General features: G+C 37.4%; 1 protein-coding gene across 4 annotated transcripts in view; it reads left to right on the top strand.

The window, feature by feature from the left end:
* The window catches only part of LOC101889227 (phosphatidate phosphatase LPIN1), a 51,729-nt gene that overhangs the window by 20,253 nt on the left and 5,957 nt on the right, over positions 1-25,519 (top strand). For 2 of the 4 annotated variants that reach the window (XM_011292413.3, XM_005179027.4), the window contains exons 2-12: positions 4,625-5,571; positions 9,067-9,272; positions 11,989-12,132; positions 12,370-12,499; positions 14,345-15,495; positions 15,560-15,656; positions 20,487-20,615; positions 20,829-21,054; positions 21,121-21,350; positions 21,890-22,390; positions 22,459-22,562. In XM_011292413.3, the coding sequence (XP_011290715.1) occupies positions 5,392-5,571; positions 9,067-9,272; positions 11,989-12,132; positions 12,370-12,499; positions 14,345-15,495; positions 15,560-15,656; positions 20,487-20,615; positions 20,829-21,054; positions 21,121-21,350; positions 21,890-22,390; positions 22,459-22,562 (3,098 nt within the window). In that variant the 5' untranslated portion in view covers positions 4,625-5,391. The remainder of the gene's footprint in view (positions 1-4,624; positions 5,572-9,066; positions 9,273-11,988; positions 12,133-12,369; positions 12,500-14,344; positions 15,496-15,559; positions 15,657-20,486; positions 20,616-20,828; positions 21,055-21,120; positions 21,351-21,889; positions 22,391-22,458; positions 22,563-25,519) is intronic. The other 2 variants (XM_011292416.3, XM_011292414.3) reach the window with 1 other exon arrangement.

The following is a 25,519-nucleotide window of genomic DNA, read 5'->3' as shown; positions in this document are numbered from 1 at the left end:
TTTGGTCCAAACTTGGTACTTCGAATCACACCTTCTGGTACCTCTTCCACAAAAAGGGAACATTTTCACATAAAATAATTTACCTTATAGAACAAGGAAAGATCATCTGATTTAGTTCAAACTTTGCAAATCCAAATATTTGCATCACTGCTAGGTCAGATGAGAAAATGGGCAATATCGCACCACTCCTTCTAGTACCTCCGCCGCAATGGTCTAACATTTTGACTAATCATATATTTTATAGAATGTGAAAAAAGAGGCCCATTGCCCTCAAATTTTGCACATCCCAATATTTGTACCAAAACATGATTTGTTATGAAAAACAACTAGAACGGACTACTCCTTCTGGTACCTCCCAAACAACTGGTCAAATTTTTGAAAAATTGTGACTCGGCAAACCTCAATATTTCTATCAACACAAGATCTGCTGTGAGGATGGGATACATAGGCCTACCTTCTGGTACCTCCCTCGCAAAAGATCGCAATTTTGAATTACTCACATAAAATTCGAAATTAATTTTCGATGTCCCCGATGTTTCTTATCAGTATAAGATGAAGTGAAATATTTAGGCCCTCTATATCTGGTACCTCATGCACATTTCAACATTTACCAAAAAATTATTTCATTTAAAGTGAAGGAGGTAGTCGATATAGTCCAAATCTGGAGCATTCTTATATTCATATCAGACTCAGGTCAGATACGAAACGAATAATATTGGCCCTCTCCCTTGGAACCTCCTCCAATAAAGGGTCAACAGTCAAACCTTGGCTGAGGGTAAACATCTGTCGGCAAAACCGCCTAGCTTGTTTAATTCGTGTCGCCCAATTATAGTGAATTCTTATCCGGAAATTTTATTTTTGACTTATATCAGAATGCTAGTTCGTTGGAATACGCTGTTACCCCTCCATTTCATTCTCCATTTAAATGAAATACAATATTTAAAAAAAAAAAAACGCTTACAGAGGTGTAAGAATTTCTCCCACACACACACACGTGCACACACCCGATTTACATAACAATCGCCTTTAGCTAGCATTTGTAGGGTATCTCCCTACGTATGTATATTTGAACATAGTTGCAATTATTTTTGTTGCTTTCATTTGTTTGTAGACCTCGGTGCATATGTAATCAACACGTGGATAAAAAAAACCCTCCAACCCAAGTGCATGTTAAATAAAAGTCGTCAAGATGGCTCGTCGTTAATGATGGCAATGCCAAAAATAACAACATGGCTTAAAAAAATGGTTATGCAGCCATCGGAATTTGACGAATAGCCTTCCCCAGACACTTTCATTCGTTGCTTTGCATAAAATTTGAATGTCAAGTTCAAGAGCAGTTGATGTTGTTGTTGTTTATTTAACATTTTACACCCCCATATTTTTTTTCCATGCACAGATTGTAGATGATGGTTGGACAACAAGGGGGTGTTATCATAGCTCAGAGAAATAAAAGGAAAATTCGTTTTGGAAAAATTATAAAATTTTTAAAATATTTGTTTTCGTGTGATTACAACTATATAGAAGAAGAAATAGGCATGGGATGGATTGATAAAGCTTTTAATTTCGAATTGTCATAGACCTAGAATTAACAACCTGGATCCCTCAAAATATTACTAAATTTCTCTATATTTGGTAATATTCTTATGATTTGTTTTTGTCTATGACAAATCTTTTTTCCAATTTCCCCATTTTAACGGCGCAATTTTCATACATATATGTACATGTATTTTTTTTCTACTTTCCCTGAAAGGAAAGTCAAAAAAAAAAACATAACAAAAAACATGCATATGTCCGAGTGTCTTTCCGCTTATTTAATAGCTGTTCAATGGTTGTCATTGCCAAGAATCTGTTGGCCACATTTTTTTCCTCTGTTGTTTTTTTTTTTTTTGCCAAACATCTTTACCTTTAGACTTTGGTTGTTATAATATATTATTATTGTTGTTGTTGTTATTGCTGTGATTGTTCTAGTCCCGTGTTTTCTTTAGCAGCTGAAAAACAGAAGAAGAACAAAACAAATAGTCTATTAACCGAAATAATGAGAATGATGCTGATTTGCAGTGTTCAACCTTGGGTAGCCATATTGGCATTAGAGAATTTCGCAAAAAAAACATAAAAATGACAGTATTTGGACAGAAAAATTAGGACCGGGGAAGGCAGGAAGATTAGGAATTCTGAAGACCAGGATTATTGTAATTTTTTTTAATAAATAAAAAAAACAACAAATAATTAAAGCATTTTAAAAATATTTTTATATCCACAACCATAGCATCTTTTGCGAACAATTTTGACCCGTTGTGGGGGAAGTACTAGAAGGAATGGTCCATTCTGTCCGTTCTTAATGTCAGGTCTTATGTTGTTAAAAATATTCAGATGTCCGAAACTTGAAGATAACCTGACTCTTATTTTACATTTTGTATGAGTTATAATTATTCAACCAGTAAAGAAAGTCGGGCGGCTGCTGACTTTATGATGCCCTACACCACTTTGTTAATTTAGTAAAGCTCCGCATAACAATTAAAAGTTTTTCATGGGAGAATTCAATCATACACGCTATGATTATAATTATAATTTAAAGTTCAAAAGACTAAATATGTCGGAGCATTTGTATCTTTTAAATTCGGACTTGTATTGCCCATTTGGTGCATAATTAATTTGAAATCGGATAAAGATATATATGGGAGCTATATACAAATCGGAACAGGATCTCGATAAAATTTGGCAAAGATATTTCTGAGCTGTATTTGATATATTTTTCCGAATATCGTTGTAACGGAGTGCATATTACGGCTGTGGATAACAAATATAACAAATCGGACGAACAGTATATATGGGAGCTGTAGCTATATCTGAACCGATGTTCACCAAATTTGCCATACTAACTTCTAGACTCAATTCGGTCGTAAGTGCCAAATTTCATCCCATTTGGCCAAATATTAGACGTTTGGTGCATAATCAAAGATAAATCGGACGAAGTTATATATGGGAGCTACATTCAAATCTGAACCGATCTCGATTAAATTTGGTAAATATATTTCTGAGCTGTATTTGATATGTTTTCTTGAATATCGTTGTTACGGAGTGCATATTACGGCTGTAGGTAACAAATATAACAAATCGGACGAACAGTATATATGGGAGCTGTAGCTATATCTGAACCGATCTTTACCAAATATGACATACTAGCTTCTAGACTCAATTCGATCGTAAGTGCCAAATTTCATCCCATTTGGGCAAATATTAGACGTTTGGTGCACAATCAAAGGTAAATCGGACGAAGTTGTATATGGGAGCTTATATCTAAATCTGAACCGATCTCGATAAAATTTAGCAAATGTATTTCTGAGCTGTATTTGATATATTTCCCCAAATATTGTTGTTACAGAGTGCATATTACAGCTGCAGAGGAAAAAATAACAAATCGGATGAACAATATATATGCGAGCTATAGCTATATCTGAACCGATTTCGATCAAATTTGGCAGGTCAATTTTTCAGGTCAAATCGGATTGTACGTGCAAAATTCCATTCTATTCGGACTGATATTACACGTTTGGTGCACAATAAAAGGCAAATCGGACGAAGATATATATTGGAGCTATATCGAAATTTTGACCGATTACCTCCCATTTCAATAAGGTTCGTCCTTGGGCCAAACAAATGATTTGTACAAAATTTCATCTGGATAGGGCAATAAATGCGAACTGCACTTTGTTTACAAAAATACATGGACATACGGACGGACGGACATGCATAAATCGACTCAGAATGTGATTCTATGCAGATCATCAAAAGGAACTATGGGTCTATCTCGTTTCTTTTGCCTGTTACAAACAAATGCACAGAGACATAATACCCTGACCACCTTGTGGTCTAGGGTATAAAAATGTTGAACCTTTGTGGACCGACATTTACGCACCTAATCTAGCACTTAAAAATATTACAATTTGTAAAGTTTGCCCAAAAGTTGGATGATTCTTTCTCCTTTCTGTAATTTTTACAGAAAATAAATGCTCGGCTTTTGTGGGCGAGGTACTAGAAGGTGTGGACCGATATTGTCAATCTCCGAACTCGATCTAAGTTCGATAATAATATTACAATTGACCAAGTTTGGACCAAATCGAATACTACCTTGGAGAGTTATCGTGCGCAGCAGCCTGCCAAACGGACCTACGGACTCGATCGACTCCAAATGTCGGATTTGGTCCAAAAAGCGTCTAAAACCGTTAATTCTTTAAGGCATGTTTTGCCCATATCAAATGATATATACCCTCTGTAGCCATATGATTATGGTTATAAAATACACAGCCGATGTCTTCCATGCCAATGTCTGATATCACCCAAAGGAAAATAATTGTGCCTAGGTGGTAACAGATCTTTGGTACCAACGCTGGTGATGATGATGATGATGATGGCGACGATGATTCACCAAGCAAATGGACTTTGACAAAATTAGTACAACTAACCTATATAGAAATGACTACAAAGTTGTCTGACACAACCATTCTACTTCTTATCATTACGATTTTGTATTGAATATTATTGGCCAATATTGGCAAATTATTGCAAATTTCCCATACTAATAATGTTATTGTTTCATTTATTTTTTTTTGTATTTTCTTTACAGATTAGCAGCTGAAAGCGTAGACAAAAGAAAAATTTTGCAAAAAAATAACGTTGAAAGAAAAAAAAAGATATTAATCGCCCGCAAAGCTTGTGTGGAAATTAATCAGCCGCAGAAATATCGAATGATCGATAGATATCAGCCAACAAAAACTCCTACTCCTCCATAAAATGGCCAAGAAATAAAAAAGGAAAAGCCGAGAAATAAACTAAGAAATTGCCGAACAATAAACTAGCCTTCATAAAAAAGTGTAATCATAATTGAGGAATTTCTATTGAAAAGGAGGTGTTTTGGAACACACACACAACAGGAGGAGTACCAACGACTTTTGACGCATAACATCACACCACAATAAAACGTAATCATCGATTTTTGCGGAGCGATAACAACAGAACTTGCCATAAAAAAACCAAACGGCCAAACGGCAGTAAATGCGATAGCCGTCAGCTGCTGTCGCAGTTTACTTTTTTTCGTATTTCATACATTTATTTATTATTATTAGCAGCAGCAGCAGCAATATTGGCTGCATAACTCAACAAATTAGCCAATTTACGTTTCATTTGTCCATAGACTTAACCAAAGGCCGGAGTGGTGGTGGTTAAGCAGACAGTCAAACCAATAACTACATTTGCACAGACGAAAGTCAAGTTCCGATACGGATACGGAAATCGATAGAAGACCAGTGCTAAGAATAACATTTCTCATCTTCGTGTAATTTCTTCGTATTTAGAAGCTTAAAGCGCACCCAAAAACCAAAAACCACCAACAAAATGAATAGTTTGGTCAAAGTTTTCAGTAATTTTAAGGAATTCTACAGTGAAATCAATGGTGCCACATTGACGGGTGCCATTGATGTTATTGTCGTTGAACAGCCGGATGGTGAGTTCCAGTGTTCACCATTTCATGTACGTTTCGGCAAATTGGGAGTGCTCAGGAGCCGCGAGAAAGTGGTGAGTATTGAATGAGTTATATAAACAAATTAAGAATTATTTTTGCAGAGTCCAGGTGGGTTTTTTATGGGAGGAATGGATTTGGAATGATATGTCTCCACATGAGACTTCAATTCAAGAAACCCTAGTGTATAACAGTGAAAATTTTAGGGTGGAGTAACATACCTTTCTAAGAAACCACAACCACCGATAACGTAGTACATTCGGATTATTGGATCAGCGTTAGACCTCTACATAACTGACCTACAATAATTCTTAAATGTGGAGAATACTAAAAGACAAAACAACTCACCACATGTACAGTTCATATTGTGTAGGCTTTGGATCGCAAGACCAATTGCACTAAAAACCATTATGGAAAACAAATATTGTTTGGAAAAATGTCATCTCAATCGGATAATAAATGCGACCTGTATTTTATTCACAAAAATACATGGACAGACGAACTGACATCCATAAATTGACTCAGGAAGTGATTTTATGAAGATTCTCAAAAGTAACTATGGGTCTATCTCGCTCTCTTCTCCATGTTACAAACGTATGCACTAAGACCACTATGTGGTGTAGGGTATAAAAATCTGCGGCGTGATATCGGGTTAAAGAACTCAGGGCATACAATCACAACAAAGTCCTTCTACTCCCTAACCTAGTACAGATTTTTGTCACTACTGTATTCTAGAAAACATTATTTTATTCATAAAATAATTTGAAATCTTCTATCCGAAAAAGTCCTTAATCGAGAAGTTATATGAAAAACTAATAACATTTCCCGCTTTGGAATGCTAGTAAAAGCTCTTCAATCATTAAAGACCCATAAAATACTTTCTTTCTAATGATTGGCCCACAGAAGGCGTTCGTAGGTCCAATATAAGTCTTGATGAGAACCATCCCACCAAAATGTTTAATGGATATTTTAACCACGAGTACAAGTGTTTCCGAACTACCTCATTCTGAGAGAAAAAAGTCAAAATTTTTATAGAAAAAAAATCTTCAGTCCTTTAGGTCTACTTTTTGTAAAGAAAGGATGCTCAATCTTCTGAGATTTAAATAAAATAGAAGACATTTCTAGTCATCTATAGAACTAGTGTTTCCTAAAAACGGGCTTCTACGGACTATAGAAAACAAATCTTTCTTCAGACCCCTAGACTACTTTTGTCTTTACAAAAACCCAATACCCTGACAGCTGATTTCGAAATGCAATTTTAATTCAGTCAATTTGAAATGAATGCTCTATGAAAGGTTTTATCGGTGGTCCTTTTTAGATGAGAGATTTCTATTTATTCAAGAACATAGAGTGGTCTGCTTTTCTCTTCTAATCGTTATCTGACATTAGAGATCTGACTCTCAAGAGACAAATTCAAACATCAACCCGTTTCAACTTGTTTAGTCAAAAAGGAGACAGGTTCTGGTTATCTTCTACGGACTGTAGAAAAAAATCTTTCTTAAGACCCCTAGACTACTTTTGTCTTTACAAAAATCCAATACCCTGATGGCTGATTTCGAAACGCAATCTTAAATCAGTCAATTTGAAATGACTGCTCCATGGAAGGTCCTTTCTAAGTGAGGGATTTCTTTATATTTAAGAACTGAAAGTGGTCTGCACCTACTACTCTCCTTAGCGCATTAGAGATCTAACTCCAAAGGGACAAATACAAACATCAACACGGACTACAATCTCTCACTTGTTTAGCCCAAAAGGAGACATATCCTTTGTCACGAGAGTTATCCAAAAAAGTTGTACAATTCCTTTTATATCTTCTTCATGCTCGCATAGTCTACACCCCTATCATTTTATTCCAGAATAACAGATCTGACCACGCGATAGCTAAGAGTATTACCAGCTAAAATTCTCATCTCTAACTTGTTGAAACCAGTTTCGCTTGAATCCTTAACAACTTTCACTGTTAACAGTCTTCTCGGAGATCAATAGCCAGATTGCGACTTTATCAATGCCTTAAACTATTTTCGATTCATTTGAGTTAGAGTTTAGACTTTACTTTTCCATGCAAAATATACAAAACATGGCACAAAAGTAGCCATTTCGGCCCAGGGCACCAACCCTACGAATACAACGACAGAGTGAAAGGGAGAGCTTTTCTAAAGGGAGTTTGTAACCGTTCCAGTTACGTATTCGCTGACTCAACCACCTTCATCTGCAATACTGCCAATCAATGTTATGTATAAAGTCTCTCCTCGTTGTCTTAAGATAAGAATACATAAGAGACATAAGTCATTATTTATCTTTTCGGTAAAAGAACAAAGGATTAACTTTTTCCAATTCCGGCCCACAAATTAAAATTAAAGTGAGAATACATGAAACTGGCTTTGGCTGGCTTAAGTAATCATCTGGCTTCTTCAGAAAAGAACAAAGAAGCGTAAGGGCAAAATCGAACTAAGTCAACCTAAAACTCCTTTGTTTCTCTACGGAGAAGCCAGTCGATGGCCAAAAGCCAGTCCAAAAAGCCTTTTATATACTCTCCCCTTTAGTCACTCTAAAATCCTTTGTTTGTTTTACAAAAAAGCTCTCCGGCTTTAGTCATATCTTTTTAAAATTAAACGCAGACGATTTCAAAAAAAATCTCCCCTTTACCCTTTTTGAGTCATTTTACGTAAAATCCACCTCTTCCCTAAAATGAATGAAACAACCACCACGCAAAAACCCAAACTAGTTCGCATTTATACATAGTTTGAAGTTCAATATTTCCTCCCCATCAATTTAGATTAGAGATAAAATAACATAAGTATTTCTTTTTATAGTTTAATCATAACAACAGGCATGCCTGATAATAAAACAAAACAATTATCGGCAAAATTACTTTATATTTGCAATATTTTATTAGTTGGGTGATAAGGAAATTGGAAAAAAGTTACGAAACGAAACAGTAGTTGTTGTTGTCTTTTGAGTAATTAACATAAGTCAGCAATCAAATCATTGAGTTTCGCATATTTTAAAAGGAATTCAATGAAATATGTATGTGTGTGAAACAAATTCCATAATAATATGTCACATGGGGAGTTCTATTTCTGAAATTGTGAAACATTTATAAAAAATTCTCCTACAGATAAGGGAGTATTTGAGTAGGCTTGAATTAACCCAGATTGTCGTCATGTCCTATTTTCAAATTTGTTGGGAGCGCCTAAAAATATGCTACAAAAATACTCAAGCTATGTATTAAATTGGTCTTTGAAATCCACAATAAAATAAAACTTATACTGTGGGCCTCTTATTTAGCCTTTTGAGGCGATACTTCAGAAGGCCTTAAAGTCCAGAGAAACAAAATATAACAATCAATCAAACCCAATTTAAAATAAAAATCGAATAACATGGTTATGGCGCACAGAATGATTAATTTTTTCCTGTCCCACTTTCCACATATAATTTATTTCCTTAACTCATTGTTATGCCGAGACTTAAAATAAGAATTCTGTTTAAAACTTAAATTAAATTCCCCATTCAAAATTAATTCTAATCCTTTATTTTTTATTTATTTTCAGGTTGATATTGAAATCAATGGCGAACCGGTCGACATACACATGAAACTCGGTGAATCTGGTGAAGCATTTTTTGTTGAAGAATGCCCCGAAGAAGATGTGGAAGAGTTGCCAGATAATATGGCAACATCGCCCATACCCACAAATCATTTTCCCGAAAAATATTTGAAAAATGGCACTAGTTTAGATAATGACAACGATTTAGATAAGTAAGTTTAACATTGCATGTTACATGAAAAAAACGGAAAAAAGACAAAAATGCTAGCATTTATATCACATTGTCTCGCTTATAACTGTTGCGCACAGCCAGAGCACAAGCAAATCGAAAATGATCAGGCAAAGTAATTACAAGAAATTGTGAAACAATTTTATATACAGTACGGGCTTGATTTTGAAAAAGAAACAAAATTAGTTGGGGAAAAGAAATGAGTTCTCATTGCTTTCAAGAAGGCAGCCAGGAGTGCAATTCGAAAACCCAACAAAATTTAGACTTTTTCGAGTAAAATATCCCACAATGTAATCTTTTAACATACGGGTGAGATAAAAATCTGCAACCAAGTCAAACGCCATAATTTTTAAATTTTTTCAAATTTTATTGAATGAAAGCAAAAAATGTCGGAAATAACATCAAATTTTAGAATTAATTTAGATTTGTTCGAATTGGTTACGTTGGTACGAATTATGGCCTTCAAACTGCCAATGAAACCGCCACACGCTGCCCGAATGTTGCTCTACGGTATTTTGGCTCATTCCCGGCGACGAGCTTGCTTGAGGTGATCGACACTTTGGTATAGTGCCAACTTTGCTTTCCAAAATACTACAGACACAATAGTCCTACGGATTGGTATCCGTGGAACCTCATTTTGTAACCATTCTTGGGTGGCGCGTGCTGAGTGCGATGGTGCTGAGTCTGGATGCAATGTCCAAGGTCTGTAGCCAAAATACACCCTCCAGAATATTTTCGCGATAATATTCGGCATTTATTCTGATGCCACGGACGATTAATGCGAGCGTAGAGCCACCATCGGCTGTTATGGCGGCCCACACCATCACCATGGCCGGTGCTTGAGTTCTGGTGGCCAACTGAAGATGCACATTTTCAGCAGACCTCTTTGGCAAGTAAACACGATCATTTTGTTTGTTTACAAACTCTGCAAACGAATGTTTTCTCATCGAGTAAAACCAAATTCGGCAGTTCACCGCTTTCGGCCAAGCGAAGCAACTCTTTAGCTCTTTTCAGTCTATTTTCTTTTTGTTGCGGTCTGAGTTATTTCAATGGCTTTGCCTCGAGCTTATTTTTCAACATTTGCCGAATGGAATATTGCTATATGTTCAGATCACGAGCCATTTTTCGGCCACTGTGACGAGGGTTGCGATCAAGTCGCTTCTTTACTTTTCGAACCATTTCTACTGTTTTCTTCTGTCCACTTCCTTGACGTCGGGCTACGCTAGCAGTATCATGGTAACGAGCGATGGCACGAGACACAAAAGTTTTATTCATATTTAAATGCTGGAGTGCTCTAACGATAGCCACTTGTGGTTTTCCAGCCAAATATAAAGAAATCACACTATCAAGTTTGAATTCCATCACGAATAACTTTTTTTCTGGAAAATTCTCACCAAAATGCCTTTATACGCTTGTAAACAATATAATGAGCTGTCACTGGAATAATTTTAACAGCTGTCGGACAAATGGCTTAGAAATGAAAGCAGTCTGAAATTGATTGCAGTTTTTTCATCTCACCCCGTATAACTGAACTCCAGAGATAAAATTCTTCTCTAAAGAAATTCCCAGGCGTGTTTGGTTTCTGAGACCACCTCTGGCTACTTTTGCTGTCCGAATTCATACGTAGAAAATTTTTGAAGGAGTAGTAGGAGTAAATTTTTTATTTAACTCGTTACGCTCCCTTTTTTGTCGACAGAATTTCTAAATACTGTAGCTGAATTTTTGTTCAATGAAATTTTGAAGTGTTAACTGTTTCCTTTATAATTCGTTCCTTTCATAGAAAAGGGGGTTACACCAAAACAGAATTCCAAACCTCGAGCTCGTACTGTCTAAAAATTTAAATTGAACAAAATTATGCAAAAATCAAATCCCCAATTGAATTATATATTAGAATTACCTGCACCTCACTCACTCACTCCCACACAAACACACGCAAACATAAAACAAACAATCATCTGCTTACATTACACAAATTGGTTTTTATTATTATTTTAGTACACCATTTCCGAATGTAAATGGAAAAATATAATTTTATAATGCTCTGTTTCCAGAATCTACAGGAATGTAAAAATATTGCCACAAAAAAAAAGATAGTACATTCTTGCAAATTCTGCAACAGAGCTTAATTTGAATTAAAAAGTTATGGCCTTGTTTCTGTATGACGATGCGAAAGTGAAGGCGAAATCAAATCGCCATTTCAAATGAGTTTTTTAAATTTTTAAAATTTAAATCAAAAATTTGGAAATCATATTTAAATTTGTGTTTTCCATTCGAATTTACCTTTCTATCGCCAAACAGAAACATACCCTAAATACATCCAATTGAAAAAATTGGGAAAATGGTGTAATTCAAAGAACACTTATTTTTTGTATATTATATTTAAAAATACACATATTTTTTGTTTCAACACACTCTATAGCATTGTAAATATTAGATCATGTGTTTTTTTTTTCAATTTATTTATATTAGAATGATTTTCTTAAATATTCATTATTATTTTATTTAATACTTTTTTTCCTTTTTTTCCTCATTTTCTCGTTGTTGTTGTTTTTCTTGCGTTTTTTCTTCTATTCATTCACCGATCGTTCGTTCACAAACTTTTTACAACAAACCACCAAACAAAACAACAACTACTGCCAACAACCTCAACAATTACTGTATACGCTGACGGATCCATTCAAAAATCGAAAAAAATATAGAAATGCTAGTGATACGCTGCAAATACCCATGACATTGCCATTGCCCCGACGTAATTCCATTGATTTCTCTAAAGAATCTGCTAAGGAGTCCGATGAACCATCGCATAAATTTGAGAATCAAATTTCAGATTATAGCCATAGAAGGTAGTATTTTTAATTTCTAAAAGTAACAAAAAAAAAAACAAATTTGTTCTAAAAAGAAAAAAAAAATTCAAACCGCCAAACAAAAGAATATTTCCAAATTGTTGTGTATGTGTTACCTTTCTTTCTTTTTTGTGTGGTTTTTGTTTTGGCATGATAATTTCTTTTGTTTCTTTATTTTCTTTTTTTTTTTTTGTTTATGGAGATAATCTAATGTTATTGTTCCTTTTCTTATTCCAGACACACTGATAACACCTTGGAAAGGCGTAACCTTAGCGAAAAGCTCAAAGAGTACACCACACAGAAATTGCGTCAAGAATGGGCTGAACATGAAGAAATCTTTCAATTCGATGCTATCGATAAGGATAAGGTAAAGGCTGACAACTGGACTCATATTGCAATAGAAAGAGATAAATGAAACTACATCAAAAATAGATAATTGAACCAACATCAGACTGTGGCATAAGGTCTTTGGGACCTTAAAATACTTTAGACCCCCAAGACATTTAAAAAACTTTCTAATGCAAACAATTACTTCTATCGATAAAAATAATTGTTAAAGCTTTCCATGGAAGTTTATCTCCAATGGGTATTCCATAGATAAAAGAACTATTAAAGATTTGCATGGAAACTAGAAATTAAATTTGGAAGGCTTTTATTGGCCTCTTATTAATGAAAGATCTTCCCTAGGCAGAGATCTTCCATTAGTGGAGTATTTTTTTCCTAAAAATGAGTACATCTTATTTAAAATGCTACAGATTTAAATATAGCTCATATTTAATAATTCATCCAATTTCGAATCGAATATACAGGGTAAGATAAAAAAAACTGCAACAAAGTCAAACGCCATAATTTTTATATTTTTTTAATTTTATTGAATGAAAGCAAAAAATGTCGGAAATAGGAACAAATGTTAGAATAAGTTTAGATTTGTTTTAATTGGTCACCTTTGGCACGAATTATGGCCTTCAAACGGCCAATGAAACCATTACGCGCTGCCCGAATGTTGCTCTGCGTTATTTTGGCCCATGCCCGGCGAAGCGCTTGCTTAAGGTGATCGACACTTTAGTATTTTTAGTGCCGACCTTGCTTTCCAAAATACTCCAGACACAATAGTCCAATGAATTGGTATCCGGAGATTTTGGTGAGTTTCCTCGCGCTGGAAATGAACCTCATTTTGCAACCATTCTTGGGTGGCGCGTGCTGAGTGCAATGGTGCAGAGTCCTGTTGGAATATCCAAGGTCTGCGGCCAAAATGTTTGCGTGTCCAAGGCTTTAATACACCCTCCAGAATATTTTCGGGATAATATTCGGCATTTATTCTGATGCCAAAGTCGATTAACTCGAGCGGAAAGCGAATATCGGCTGTTATGTCGGCCCACACCATCACCATGGCCGGTGCTTGAGTTCTGGTGGCCAACCGAAGTTGCAAATTTTCACGATTATTTTGTTTGTTTACAAGCAGCCGGACAACGAATGTTTTCTCATCGGAGCGGAGAAAACCAAATTCAGCAGTTCAGCACTTTCGGCCAAGAGAAGCAACTCTTTAGCTCTTTTGAGTCTATTTTCTTTCTGTTGTGGTGTAAGTTCTTGCACTTTTTGGAATTTCAATTGCTTTACCCCGAGCTCATTTTTCAATATTTGCCGAATGGAATCCATTTTTCGGCCACTGCGAAGCGGGTTTCGATCAAGTCGCTTTCGAACCATTTTTGCTGATGTTGCGGTTTTCTTCTGTCCACTTCCTTGACGTCGGGCTACGCTAGCAGTATCATGGTAACGAGCGATGGCACGAGACACAAAAGATTTATTCACATTTAAATACTGGAGTGCTCTAACGTTAGCCACTTGTGTTTTTCCAGCCAAATATAAAGAAATCACGCTTCACGCTTTTTTCTGGAAAATTCTCTCCAAAATGCTTTTGTACGCTTGTAAGGAATAAAATGAGCTGTCACTGGAATAATTTTAACAGCTGTCGGACGAGTGGCTTAGAAATGACAGCAGTCTGAAGTTGGTTTCAGTTTTTTCATTAAATATAGCTCATATTTCTATTTAATCCAATTTCGAATCAAAAATGGCGAATTTATTTGAATTTAATTTTTGAATGCACGGCCAAAGTGGTGTAGCTTCAGTCCATTCAACTTAGATTCTTTTTTAATTAACTAAAATAAATTTTTAAACCCCAACTTAGCAACCCATGTTTTCCTTCGTTTTCCAGGATTGGAGTAACAGCACCCAAACAGATGAAAAACGTCTGGAAAGTGAGACCAAAGAAGAGGCAGAAGCTAAAAATGCAGTAGAAGAAACCAAACAGCCACTTGTGGAATCATTAGATACCACCTTAACATCATCAGCAGCATCACAAAATGTTGAGAAACCAGAAACTGCAACAACCACAGTTAGCAATAAAAACAACTTACAGGTGCAGGAACAAAAATTATCCTCCAACACCGAAAGCATTAAGGAGGAATCAAAGAGTAAAAAGAAACGCCGCAAGAAGTCTCAAATGAAAAAGAAAAATGCTCAACGTAAAACATCTTCCAGTAGTTCTCTGGGTAGCAATACCCCTGTCGATGGTACCCCCACCACCGAGGAGAACAACTCTAATAAGGCAGCTGAAGATGCTGACACCAGCTCTCTATCGATCTCAAATAATACTAATAATTCATCCAATGATGAGGCATCACCAAAATCTGTGGATGCTGTTACCGCCTTGGCTGGTGATGAAAGTCAAGCTTCGGAACAGCAGCAACAGTGCAAAACATCACCCATCACGCCCACCACCACCTCACGTATACATGATTTAGATATACATTTCTTTTCGGATACCGAAGTTACCTCATCGGGTGGTAATGGTGCTTGTGGCATTGGTCGGGGTGCAGGACGCCCCTCATCGCCCATACAGAGTGACAGCGAATTAGAAATATCGCTAAGGGAAAAGGAAACGGATAGTGATCTAATGACATCGTCAGCCTCATGGAAATGGGGTGAGTTGCCAACGCCCGAGGTAAAGCCCGATGTAAATGCTGACAGCCAGGCGGCTCGGGCCCAGGCTCAACACAACTCCATGTTGAGCAACATGTTTAATTTCATGAAGAAGAATAATAAAATGCGTAAACAGGGTAATGATGGTGGCATCTATTTGGCCGATGCCGAGGGTATGGATCCCGAAATGTTGGCCATGTATATACCGAATGCCAATTCAGCTTCAATTTCCAAAGAAAACTCCCCAGCCGTGGGTAATTTACAGGGTCAGGATGATGATCGTGAAAGTGGTAATGGTACTTCGTTGCCACATTCGCCCAGTTCGTTGGAGGGCCAAAAGAGCTTAGACTCGGACTATGAAGATGGCAAGGCGCCAGATGGAAAGTGAGTTTACTCCATCGTTTTCCAAGGAGAATTGAATTAATTCTTAATTTTTCTTTCTTTTCAGGTATTTGGACTTTGTGGCCATGTCCTTGTGTGGCCTACAGGAAAATCGTGATCCCTCGGATGAGGAATTTGAACGCAATGCCATCAAATATAAGGATGTAAGTTTTTCAAATCAGTTTTTGGATGCTTTTGTTTGTTTGCCTGCCTCTGTCAATGTATCTGTATCTTGTATGGAATGCCCATTTCAATTCTATACTAATGGATCAAAATTGAAATTTTATTTGCACTTTACTACTGTTACTTTTTCATACACACACACACCCATACGCAAACACTGCTGACGCACCTGTGCAAATTGTCCTGCTTTTGTTTTTTTTATTAATTATTTTTTTTTTATTATTTTTGTGATTGTCCCACATGTGAAAAATGCTGCTGATAATTTGTTTTCGTTGACAGGACAATTTTTTATACTAACCGATTTTTTATACCCTCCACATTTTTTCATGTCTTAAATTGAATTTAGCAAGCTCTCCTTGACATAAGAAATAAAAGATAATTTCGGTTTTTGTGAAGGAGCTCTTTCTCGGCCTCGTTAACATAGTTTCTTTAATGGAAACGTTTCCCCTTTCGTATTTTATTTATTTTCGAATGCAGAATTCCTGAGTCATTTGTTTTATTTTTGGGAAAGTTTTGGGAACACTCAAGTTTTAAAGGAGCATCAATTCACATCCAATCTGTATATAACTAGGCGGCCATGAAAAAAGTGCCTTTTTCGGGCAGCAGCTCAACAATAAAACCAACCATTTGAAAACTTTTTTTTTGATAGGGACTTGTTAAAGTCTATTAGAGGATTATTATTATTAATATTTTATATAATTATCTTATCGTATCCTATCCGTTTCTGATCAGCAGTAAGAAGAAAGTAGCTCATCTTTGAAAAACTATAAGAATCATACAGGGTGATATAAAAAAAAACTGCAAAAAAGACAAATGCTATAATTTTTAATTTTTGTTTTTAAATTTTATTGAATGAATGCACAAAAAATCGGAAATAACATTAAATTTTAAAATAAGTTTAGATTTGTTCGAATTGGTCATCTTTGGCACGAATTATGGCCTTCAAACGGCCAATAAAACCGTCACACGCTGTCCGAATGTTGCCCTGTCGTATTTTCGCCCATTCCCTGCGAAGTGCTTGCTTGAGGTGATCAACACTTTGGTGTTTTTTAGTGCCAGCCTTACTTTCCAAAATACTCCCGACATTAAACTCCGACGAATTGGTATCCGGAGATTTTGGTGGCCATTGTGCGCTGTAAATAAAGCGAGGAACCTCATTTTGTAACCATTCTTGGGTGGCGTGTGCTGACAGTCCTGTTGGAATCTCCAAGGTCTGCGGCCAATATGTTTGCGTGCCCAAGGCTTTAATACACCCTCCAGAATATTTTCGCGATAATATTTATTCTCATGCCACGGTCGATTAATACGAGTGGAAAGCGACCATCGGCTGTTATGGTGGCCAACACCATCACCATGGCCGGCGCTTGAGTTCTGGTGGCCAACCAAAGATAATTTTGTTTGTTTACAAACTGCTGCACAAAGAATGTTTTCTCATCGGAGAAAACCAAATTCAGCAGTTCACCACTTTCGGTCAAGCGAAGCATCTCTTTAGTTCTCTTGAGTCTATTTTCTATTTGGAATTTCAATGGCTTTACCCCGAACTCATTTTTTAATATTTGGAATATTGCGATATGTTCAGCTCACTAGCCGTTTTTCGGCCACTGCGACGCAAGTTTCGATCAAGTCGCTTCTTTACTCTTCGAACCATTTCTGCTGATGTTGCTGTTATCTTCCGTCCACTTCCTTGACGTCGGGATACACTACCAGTATCACGGTAGACCGAGATAAGACCAAACTTCCCAGCAGAGGCAGCGGGATTAGCAAACGAGCGTGATGATCTCCGTCGTACCAACCCTACTGATCCTAGAATCAGTGATTTGACAGTGGAAGTCAACCGGTTGGTACAGGAGCATAAGAGGAAAAAGTGGCTAGACCATCTGAAGTGCTGCAACATTGGAACCGATATGAGTAAGCTGTGGGTAACGGTTAAGTCGCTCTCGAACCCTGGAAAAAAGGATGATAGGACCTCAGTCACTTTTAACGACGTAACGGTGACTGATCCGAAGAGGTGCGCGGAATATTTTAACCGACAATTTGTCGAACACCCCGAGAGTGATAGGGCGAAGCGAAGAGTACTACGTCGTATCAGATCTCTTCCCGCCGAGGAGGAACCACCACAGTTTACGATGGGTGATGTTGCAAATGTCATCCGTAACGCTAAGACATCCAAAGCGTTGGGCCCGGACGGAATCTCAATGGTAATGTTGAAGCAGCTGGATACGCCGGGAGTCGAGTACTTAACAAAAGTTCTCAATTTGTCGCTAGCCACCCACATAGTGCCCGAAACCTGGAAAATGGGCCGGGTGGTCCCGCTACTGAAGCCAGGCAAGGATGCCAGTAAAGGCGAATCGTACAGGCCGATTTCGCTTTTGTCGCCAGTAGCAAAGACTCTTGAGGCTTTACTCCTCCCCAGCATTAGAGGAAGCTATGCAGTTGCCAACCACCAGCATGGATTCCGTCCACAACATAGTACCACAACAGCATTACACGCCATTTCCACACATATTAGTAGAGGACTAAACCAGAACAGGCCGTGTGACAGAACAGTGTTGGTAGCCCTTGACCTATCAAAGGCATTTGATACGGTCAATCATGCCACACTGTTTGAGGACGTACAGAGAACTACCCTCCGGCCAAGTTTGAAACGTTGGATAATCAACTATATGTGTGGACGCCAGTCGTACGTGGAATTTCGGAACAAGAAGTCCAAAGCCCGTAGAGTGAAACAGGGAGTTCCCCAAGGTGGGGTGATATCTCCGGAACTGTTTAACCTCTACCTTTCCGGAATTCCTCGCCCTCCAGACGGCATTGAGATCGTAACGTATGCGGATGATTGTACGATCATGGCGTCGGGTCCAGTGGTCGATGACATATGCGAAAGGTTGAACCCCTATCTCGCGGAGCTTGCCGCATACTTCCACGCGAGGAATATGAAAATATCCGCCACGAAATCAACGGCCACACTCTTTACCACATGGTCTGCGGAGATGAGAACACAGCTGAATGTTCAGGTCGAGGGGAATTTAATACCGACCACGAACTACCCCAAGATTCTTGGGGTAACGTTCGACAGCATGTTCAAGTCGTCCGCGCAAGCCACAGCTATCTGCGACAAGATGAAAAGTAGGAACAAAGTCCTCAAGGCGCTAGCCGGCAGCTCTTGGGGTGCGGACAAAGAAACCTTGTTGACCTCTTATAACGCGATAGGTCGGTCTGTGGTCAACTATGCGGCTCCAGTGTGGTCTGCGAATACTAGTGCTACGCAGTGGAAGAATATCCAGACCTGCCAGAACGCTGCCCTGAGAACTGCGACAGGGTGCCTCCTCATGACACCAGTGGACCATCTACATGAGGAGGCGAAAATCCTTCCCTTACGTCAGCATAATCATATGCTTTCGTTGCAGTACCTGCTTGGGTGTTACCGTGAGAGCCACCCCAACTCTCCCCCACCCAGGCGTGTCAGGAAGGACATACATGATCTAGAGAGGGAGGTCCAGCGCTACAAGAGAGAGCCTCTAGATCAAGAAGCCTATCAGGCAGGTCTGAGTGGCATTCACACCGATGCAGTCGCGGATGCTATTAGCAGTTATAAAGTGAATGCCGTCCTCGGAGTCCACCCCCATCCATTGCAGCCGAAGAACGTCAGCTGCCTAGACAAACCAGGGTAGTTTTGGCGCAATTACGTTCAGGATGGTGTAGTCGCCTCAATTCGTATTGGGCACGAATTGATGAAGATGTGCGTGACGCCTGCCCGGCGTGTGATACAGGCCCGCACAATACGCTACACCTTTTTAATTGCTCAGCCAAACCTACCCAACTCACTCCAGAGGATCTCTGGCTACAGCCAGTTAAAGTAGCCGAATTTCTAAACCTGGAGCTGGAACCAGATTAGCAGAACACAAACACACACATGTACTACTGCTACAACAACAACAACCAGTATCACGGTAACGAGCGATGTTACGAAACACAAAAGATTTACTCACATTTAAATGCTGGAGTGCTCTAACGATAGCCACTTGTGGTTTATCAGCCAAATGTAAAGAAATCGCACTATCCCGCTGTAATTCCATCACGAATAACTTATTTTCTGGAAGAGTCTCGCCAAAATGCTTTTGTACACTTGTAAACAATATAATGAGTCGGACGAGTGGCTTAGAAATTGCATCAGTCTGATGCAATGTGTGTTTTCATATGGCTTCTACATAAAGCAACCCCCGATTTAATAATTAAAAACTGTATTTTTTGGTTTTCCCATTTTGGAGGGTATAAAATACCGGCTTAACAATTAATACTAACACATACTCCCCGGAATACAACAACACAAATACTCCCGGCAACACTATTTTTGGCAAGAGATGATTTATTTCCACCAGACGTTCAAAATTAAGGCCGATAAAATTTGTTTATATTTTTGGGCCATTTAAATTTTTGTAACTAAATTTTATTTCATTTTCCAAAAATACTTCACATTACATTAATTTCTTTAAAATTTTAATTTAAAAAAACAAAACCTAAATTTGTTGTGTATGAAAAACGTAGTAGTAAATTTGCAATTTCATTTAAAGACAATATTAACTACAGAAAAAAACAAACAACAATCAATACTAATTACTCATTTTGAACAAAGCAAACAACTAACGTTTATTAAAATTCCTCCCACCTAAAATTTCCCTTCTTTCCCTTTGCAACAAAAAAAAATATTTGTCTCTTTGATGATAAAATCATGATGTGTGCAATTTTGTCAAACAAATGTGGATCACTACTTGCCTGCCCCGTGTCTCGTATTGCGTCAAAAACAAAACAAAAAGGTCTGTGAAAATCCCAGCATCTTTTCATCGCCGAATTTAGTGGTCCGCCTTAATGGTAAATATTACAGCTGGGCGGCTGCATGTCCAATTGTCATGACCATTATAACTTTCCAGAAGCCTTTGACTAATGTAAGTTGTTGTAATCAATGTCTTGTTATAATACAGAATACACACACACACACCCATTGCTTTTCATATACACACAACACACAAACATACCTATCATGCCAATTGGAAAAAGAATTACACATCTTTCCTTTGTGCACTAGGTGGCATTTAGTAGATTTAGATTTAAAAATTGGATCTCCTAACATATTTTTAATATTTCATTCCAAAAAAAAGGATGCCATTGAACAGCTTATGGTCAATGCCAAACAAGATGCTGCCGCCGCAGTTGCTGCTGAGGCAGCCAACAAGGCCGATGCCGAGGCTGGCACACCCACAGGCACTCAAAATCAAGCCAAACGTTCCTGGTGGTATTGGAGACGTTCACAAAATGTCAATCAAGCCGCGGCCGTGGCACCAGCCAATAGCCAAAAGTCAGTGAAAATTGAGGACAAACAAGAAAGTAAGTGAATACTTTTTTTTAGAAAAACACTTTCATTTCTTAATGTTTTTGTGTACTCTTATTTAGATTTGGACCAAACCGCTGTGGCCACAACCCAAACATCACGTCCAAATTCCCCAGATTTCAGTGATCGCACTCTAAGTAAAACCGATTCCACAATGAATGCCGAAAATACCTCGGCCATTATGGAAAATATGGAAGATCTGTCGCAGGCCTCGTCGAAGAGTGAATCCACAGGGGATAAGAATAAGAATGAACACTACAAGAAATCATTGCGTCTTAGCTCGGAAGCCATTGTAAGTAGGAGAATATCATACGTTTTTGATACCCTTACATTTATGGCTACAGGGAAAGTGTAGAACATTTTGAAAGAAGCAAAAAGCTTCCCACTGACGTAAGGACGGATTAAAGGACTGTTCGGGATAGATTCCATTTAGTATGTCCATCCACCCAATTGTTTTTTGACTACGTCACGGAGGTGTAGCTGCCTTGTTTGGCAACTGCTCCACAATTAGATCTAGCCGTAAATTTTGAAAAAAAACTTAAAGAATTATAGTAAAGAATTATAAAGAGATAAAGTAGAAAGAGTGGTGAAAATATCTTTGAAAAGATGGTAGAGGGAAAAGGGGGGTTCTCATTAACCTGCAATCACATTAAACCCGATAGAAAACTAAATAAATATATCCGTCACAAATAAGTTCAAATCTATTTTCTAACATAGCCTTCAAATTTTGTCCCCATTTGGACATCAGATACCCTTTATGAGAAACCCTACCAGATTTAAGATAGACTTCTTTAAGGTGAGAAGAAATTAACCTTTCTTTTTTGCTTTCAGAAAAAACTCAACCTCAAAGAGGGAATGAATGAAATTGAGTTCAGTGTAACCACCGCCTATCAGGGCACAACACGTTGCAAGTGCTATCTCTTCCGTTGGCGTCACAGTGATAAAGTTGTTATATCGGACATCGATGGTACCATCACAAAATCCGATGTTTTGGGTCACATTTTACCAATGGTTGGTAAGGATTGGGCCCAATTGGGTGTGGCCCAGCTATTCTCGAAAATCGAACAAAACGGCTATAAGCTGTTATATCTTTCGGCTCGTGCCATTGGCCAATCGCGGGCAACCCGTGAATATTTACGTTCAATTCGACAGGGTGATGTGAAGCTGCCCGATGGCCCATTGCTATTGAATCCCACATCATTGATCTCAGCCTTCCACCGGGAGGTGATTGAACGTAAACCAGAACAATTTAAAATTGCTTGCCTCTCGGATATCAGGGATTTGTTCCCCAACAAGGATCCCTTCTATGCTGGTTATGGTAATCGTATAAATGTAAGTTAGAGGTCTAATTGGGACTTTTAAGAATATATATGTAATATAAATATGTTTTTATTTTCTAGGATGTCTGGGCCTATCGTGCTGTTGGCATACCCATTAAACGCATCTTCACAATTAACACCAAAGGAGAATTAAAACATGAGTTAACTCAAACATTCCAATCCTCGTAAGTACCATTGTTTTCTTAAATTTGCCTTTATTTGTAAGGTCGGTCTTGTTGTGTGCTATAAACAAAGCATTTCCATTTATATATCTCTCTCCTTGAATACCACACACTCCTCACATGGTGTACTGTTTAATACAAGTCGAAAGCAAACGATTAATAATCATTATCCCAAAATATGCTAAAACCAATCAATCAATATGAATGCCTTCCAAAACCTTAGCTTTGTAAGCATCATGGTATTGTACTCTTATGTATTTTTGTATAAGGTGTTTGTAATGTATGTTACGTACGAGTATTGTATTGTAATCCTCACATTTAATCTCACCATTGGTTAGGAGGTTAACATATGAACACATGTGCTAGAGTATGTGTACAGCTCATGCACATCTCATCTCGAAATAATTGGCCAAACAAAAAAAAAAGAAGAAACAAACAAAGAAGTAATCAAATGTAATCTATTAAACCTAAGATAGGTTAGTTATTCTAACCTTAACAAAAGTACAAAAATATAATTTTAAATTAAATCATTATTTTCTCGTTGTAATAATCATCATATGATTTCATTAAAAGAATCACCATTATAAAAAAATCATTATACAATTAGTTTTTAAGCTACATTAATTTCCATGTATGCAAAACTTATGTCTTAAGTGTGAAAAGAGGTTTAAATAATGGAAAATCAAAAATATGAAAGCTTTCTTAGGCGAAAATCTAAAAAAATTAATAATGAAATGAATGAAGTCTCAATAAATAAATAATAAAATATTGTTTTTTATTCTGAAATTACCAAAGAAAGAAAAGAGTTGTGAATTTAAAAAAAGTAGAAACTACCATTTACTAAAAAATATCGATGTTATACCGTTATTTATGCTACGCGTTAAGCGTCTTTTTGGTTTAAATTAATTTCTTCGCTTTTTTCATTGATCTTTTTTTATCCATAGATTGAATACCCAATTTATTATTTCTAAAAAATACGATCTGGGTCTTATTTCCTTATTTATATCAGTTATTAATCTTCTTTTTTAAGCGAATCTCTTCACTTGTTTCCAAGTGCAGATTAAAAACCATTACTTGCTCTAATTGTCTACTACTCCTCTCGAAAAACTACTGGTCTATTTTGTTCATCTTAAAACGTTTTAAGCAGGAAAACGCCCAACAACCATACGGCTATAAAGAGAAATAAAAAAGAAGACAATTATAAGTAACGTAGCATTTTATCCTTAAAGTCATTAAAGAAGATATAGAATGGTCCAGTGAATATTAGTGTTAGAGAATATCAGAAAACGGATTTTTATATTTCGTTAGGTTATTGGTACGGGTACCAACTCAGAGAAGGATAGCATAATTCTGAATGTGATCGTGAGATTTTGTCCCTCCTTTTTCACTGCAAATTTCTGATCGTTAAGCACATCTCAGATTATTATTATTTTGTTTTTTTAGCTTGTATGCCAAATAGATTGCAATGATTATGGCACATGTGTTATAGATTTGGTGGTAGAAGTCTTGAGTACTGCTTGAGTGACGCTTGAGTATTGGCATATATAATCACCGACTGTTGATTTCACTGGTTCTGTCGACCAACAGTTTTATGACTATTCCATAGTTAATTATGAAGCTGACCACGCCGTATAATCCACAAATAAAATGTGGTGATTGAAACTCAATAGTGACCTCCGGCATATAACGTCGATTTGAAAGTCGGGTACGGTGGTAGATAATATGTTTGAATACTTAAATATAATAAATAAATAGTCCTTAACCTGAAAACACAGCTAGTGTTACTCAGTGGCCACTGTGGTCTGCTTTATTCATCCTGAAAAGATTAGATAAGAAAGAGAATGGCGGAAGGAGAAGCTCGTGTTCGTATATGAAAACCTGCAAAAAAGATAGCCTTATTCCATGGTCATTTGAACTCTTACGATAAGCCGACCTGGGCCATAGAATCCCCACGCCAAATATGCTAAGATATTATAACTCAGAAGCGATCAATTTGAACTCTTACAAGAAGCTGACCTGAGTCGTAGAATCGCCACGCCAAGTGTGCCAATATATTATAACTCAGAAGAGATCTATTTGAACTCTTACAAGAAGACGATCAGGACCGTAGAATCCCCATGCCAAATATGCTAAGATATAACTCAGAAGCGATCAATTTAAACTCTTACGAGAAGCTGATTAGGGCCGTAGAATCCCCATGCCAAATGTGGCAAGACATCATAACTCAGAAACGACCAACAGTCCAAGCCTCCGAATTAAAAGATGGGGTCAGCGACAGAGAATATAGTATCTAACTCCTCCTATATTCTACTCCTATTCCATAGCCATTTGAGGCATTTTGATTAGGGCCATAGTTTTTACACACCCGAGGGAGAAAAATTAAAAGCGGCCAAAAGCCTCTGCCTCCGGTTAAAAAACAGGGAATAGGGACAGAGAATATAACTTCTAACACCTTATCATCCTTGTAAAGCCTATAGTATTTAATATCAGGCTTCCATTTCCCGGTTGAGTTCTACAAGCCGAGGGTATATGCCCTCTTTGTACCAGTTTTTGCAGCCCCTAGATTTAACAGAGAATATTTTGAGGGACTTTAGGGCAATTTGTCTGTCTGCTACTGTGTCTGCCTACTTGAATTGAAATTGCATTGCAATAATCACAGCCCAGTAGCTTCTTCTCAATAGAACTTTCTGCGTCTGTTTTTGGACAAGCATAGTAAACATATAGCGCAGACTTCTTTGTGTATGTCGGTAAACTGAGAGCTAGCTATACTTATTTATCAGCTGTCCCATTCTCCTCGATATTGCAATTGTCCGGTATCCGACAAAACTTAGCGACTCTTCCAAGAGTTTACTAGCCATATTTATCCCTGGATAGGGATATGGCCTTGGTGTTTTGCAGTTTGGCTCTCTGCACTGCTCAGCAAAATTATTTTTGAAGCAGTCCTCATAAGGTCCTGAAAA

Source organism: Musca domestica, unplaced genomic scaffold (assembly GCF_030504385.1).
Source record: "Musca domestica strain aabys unplaced genomic scaffold, Musca_domestica.polishedcontigs.V.1.1 16, whole genome shotgun sequence".
NCBI lineage: Eukaryota > Metazoa > Arthropoda > Insecta > Diptera > Muscidae > Musca > Musca domestica.
Note: the sequence above shows the minus strand (reverse complement) of the source record. Positions and strands in the feature narration are given on the sequence as shown.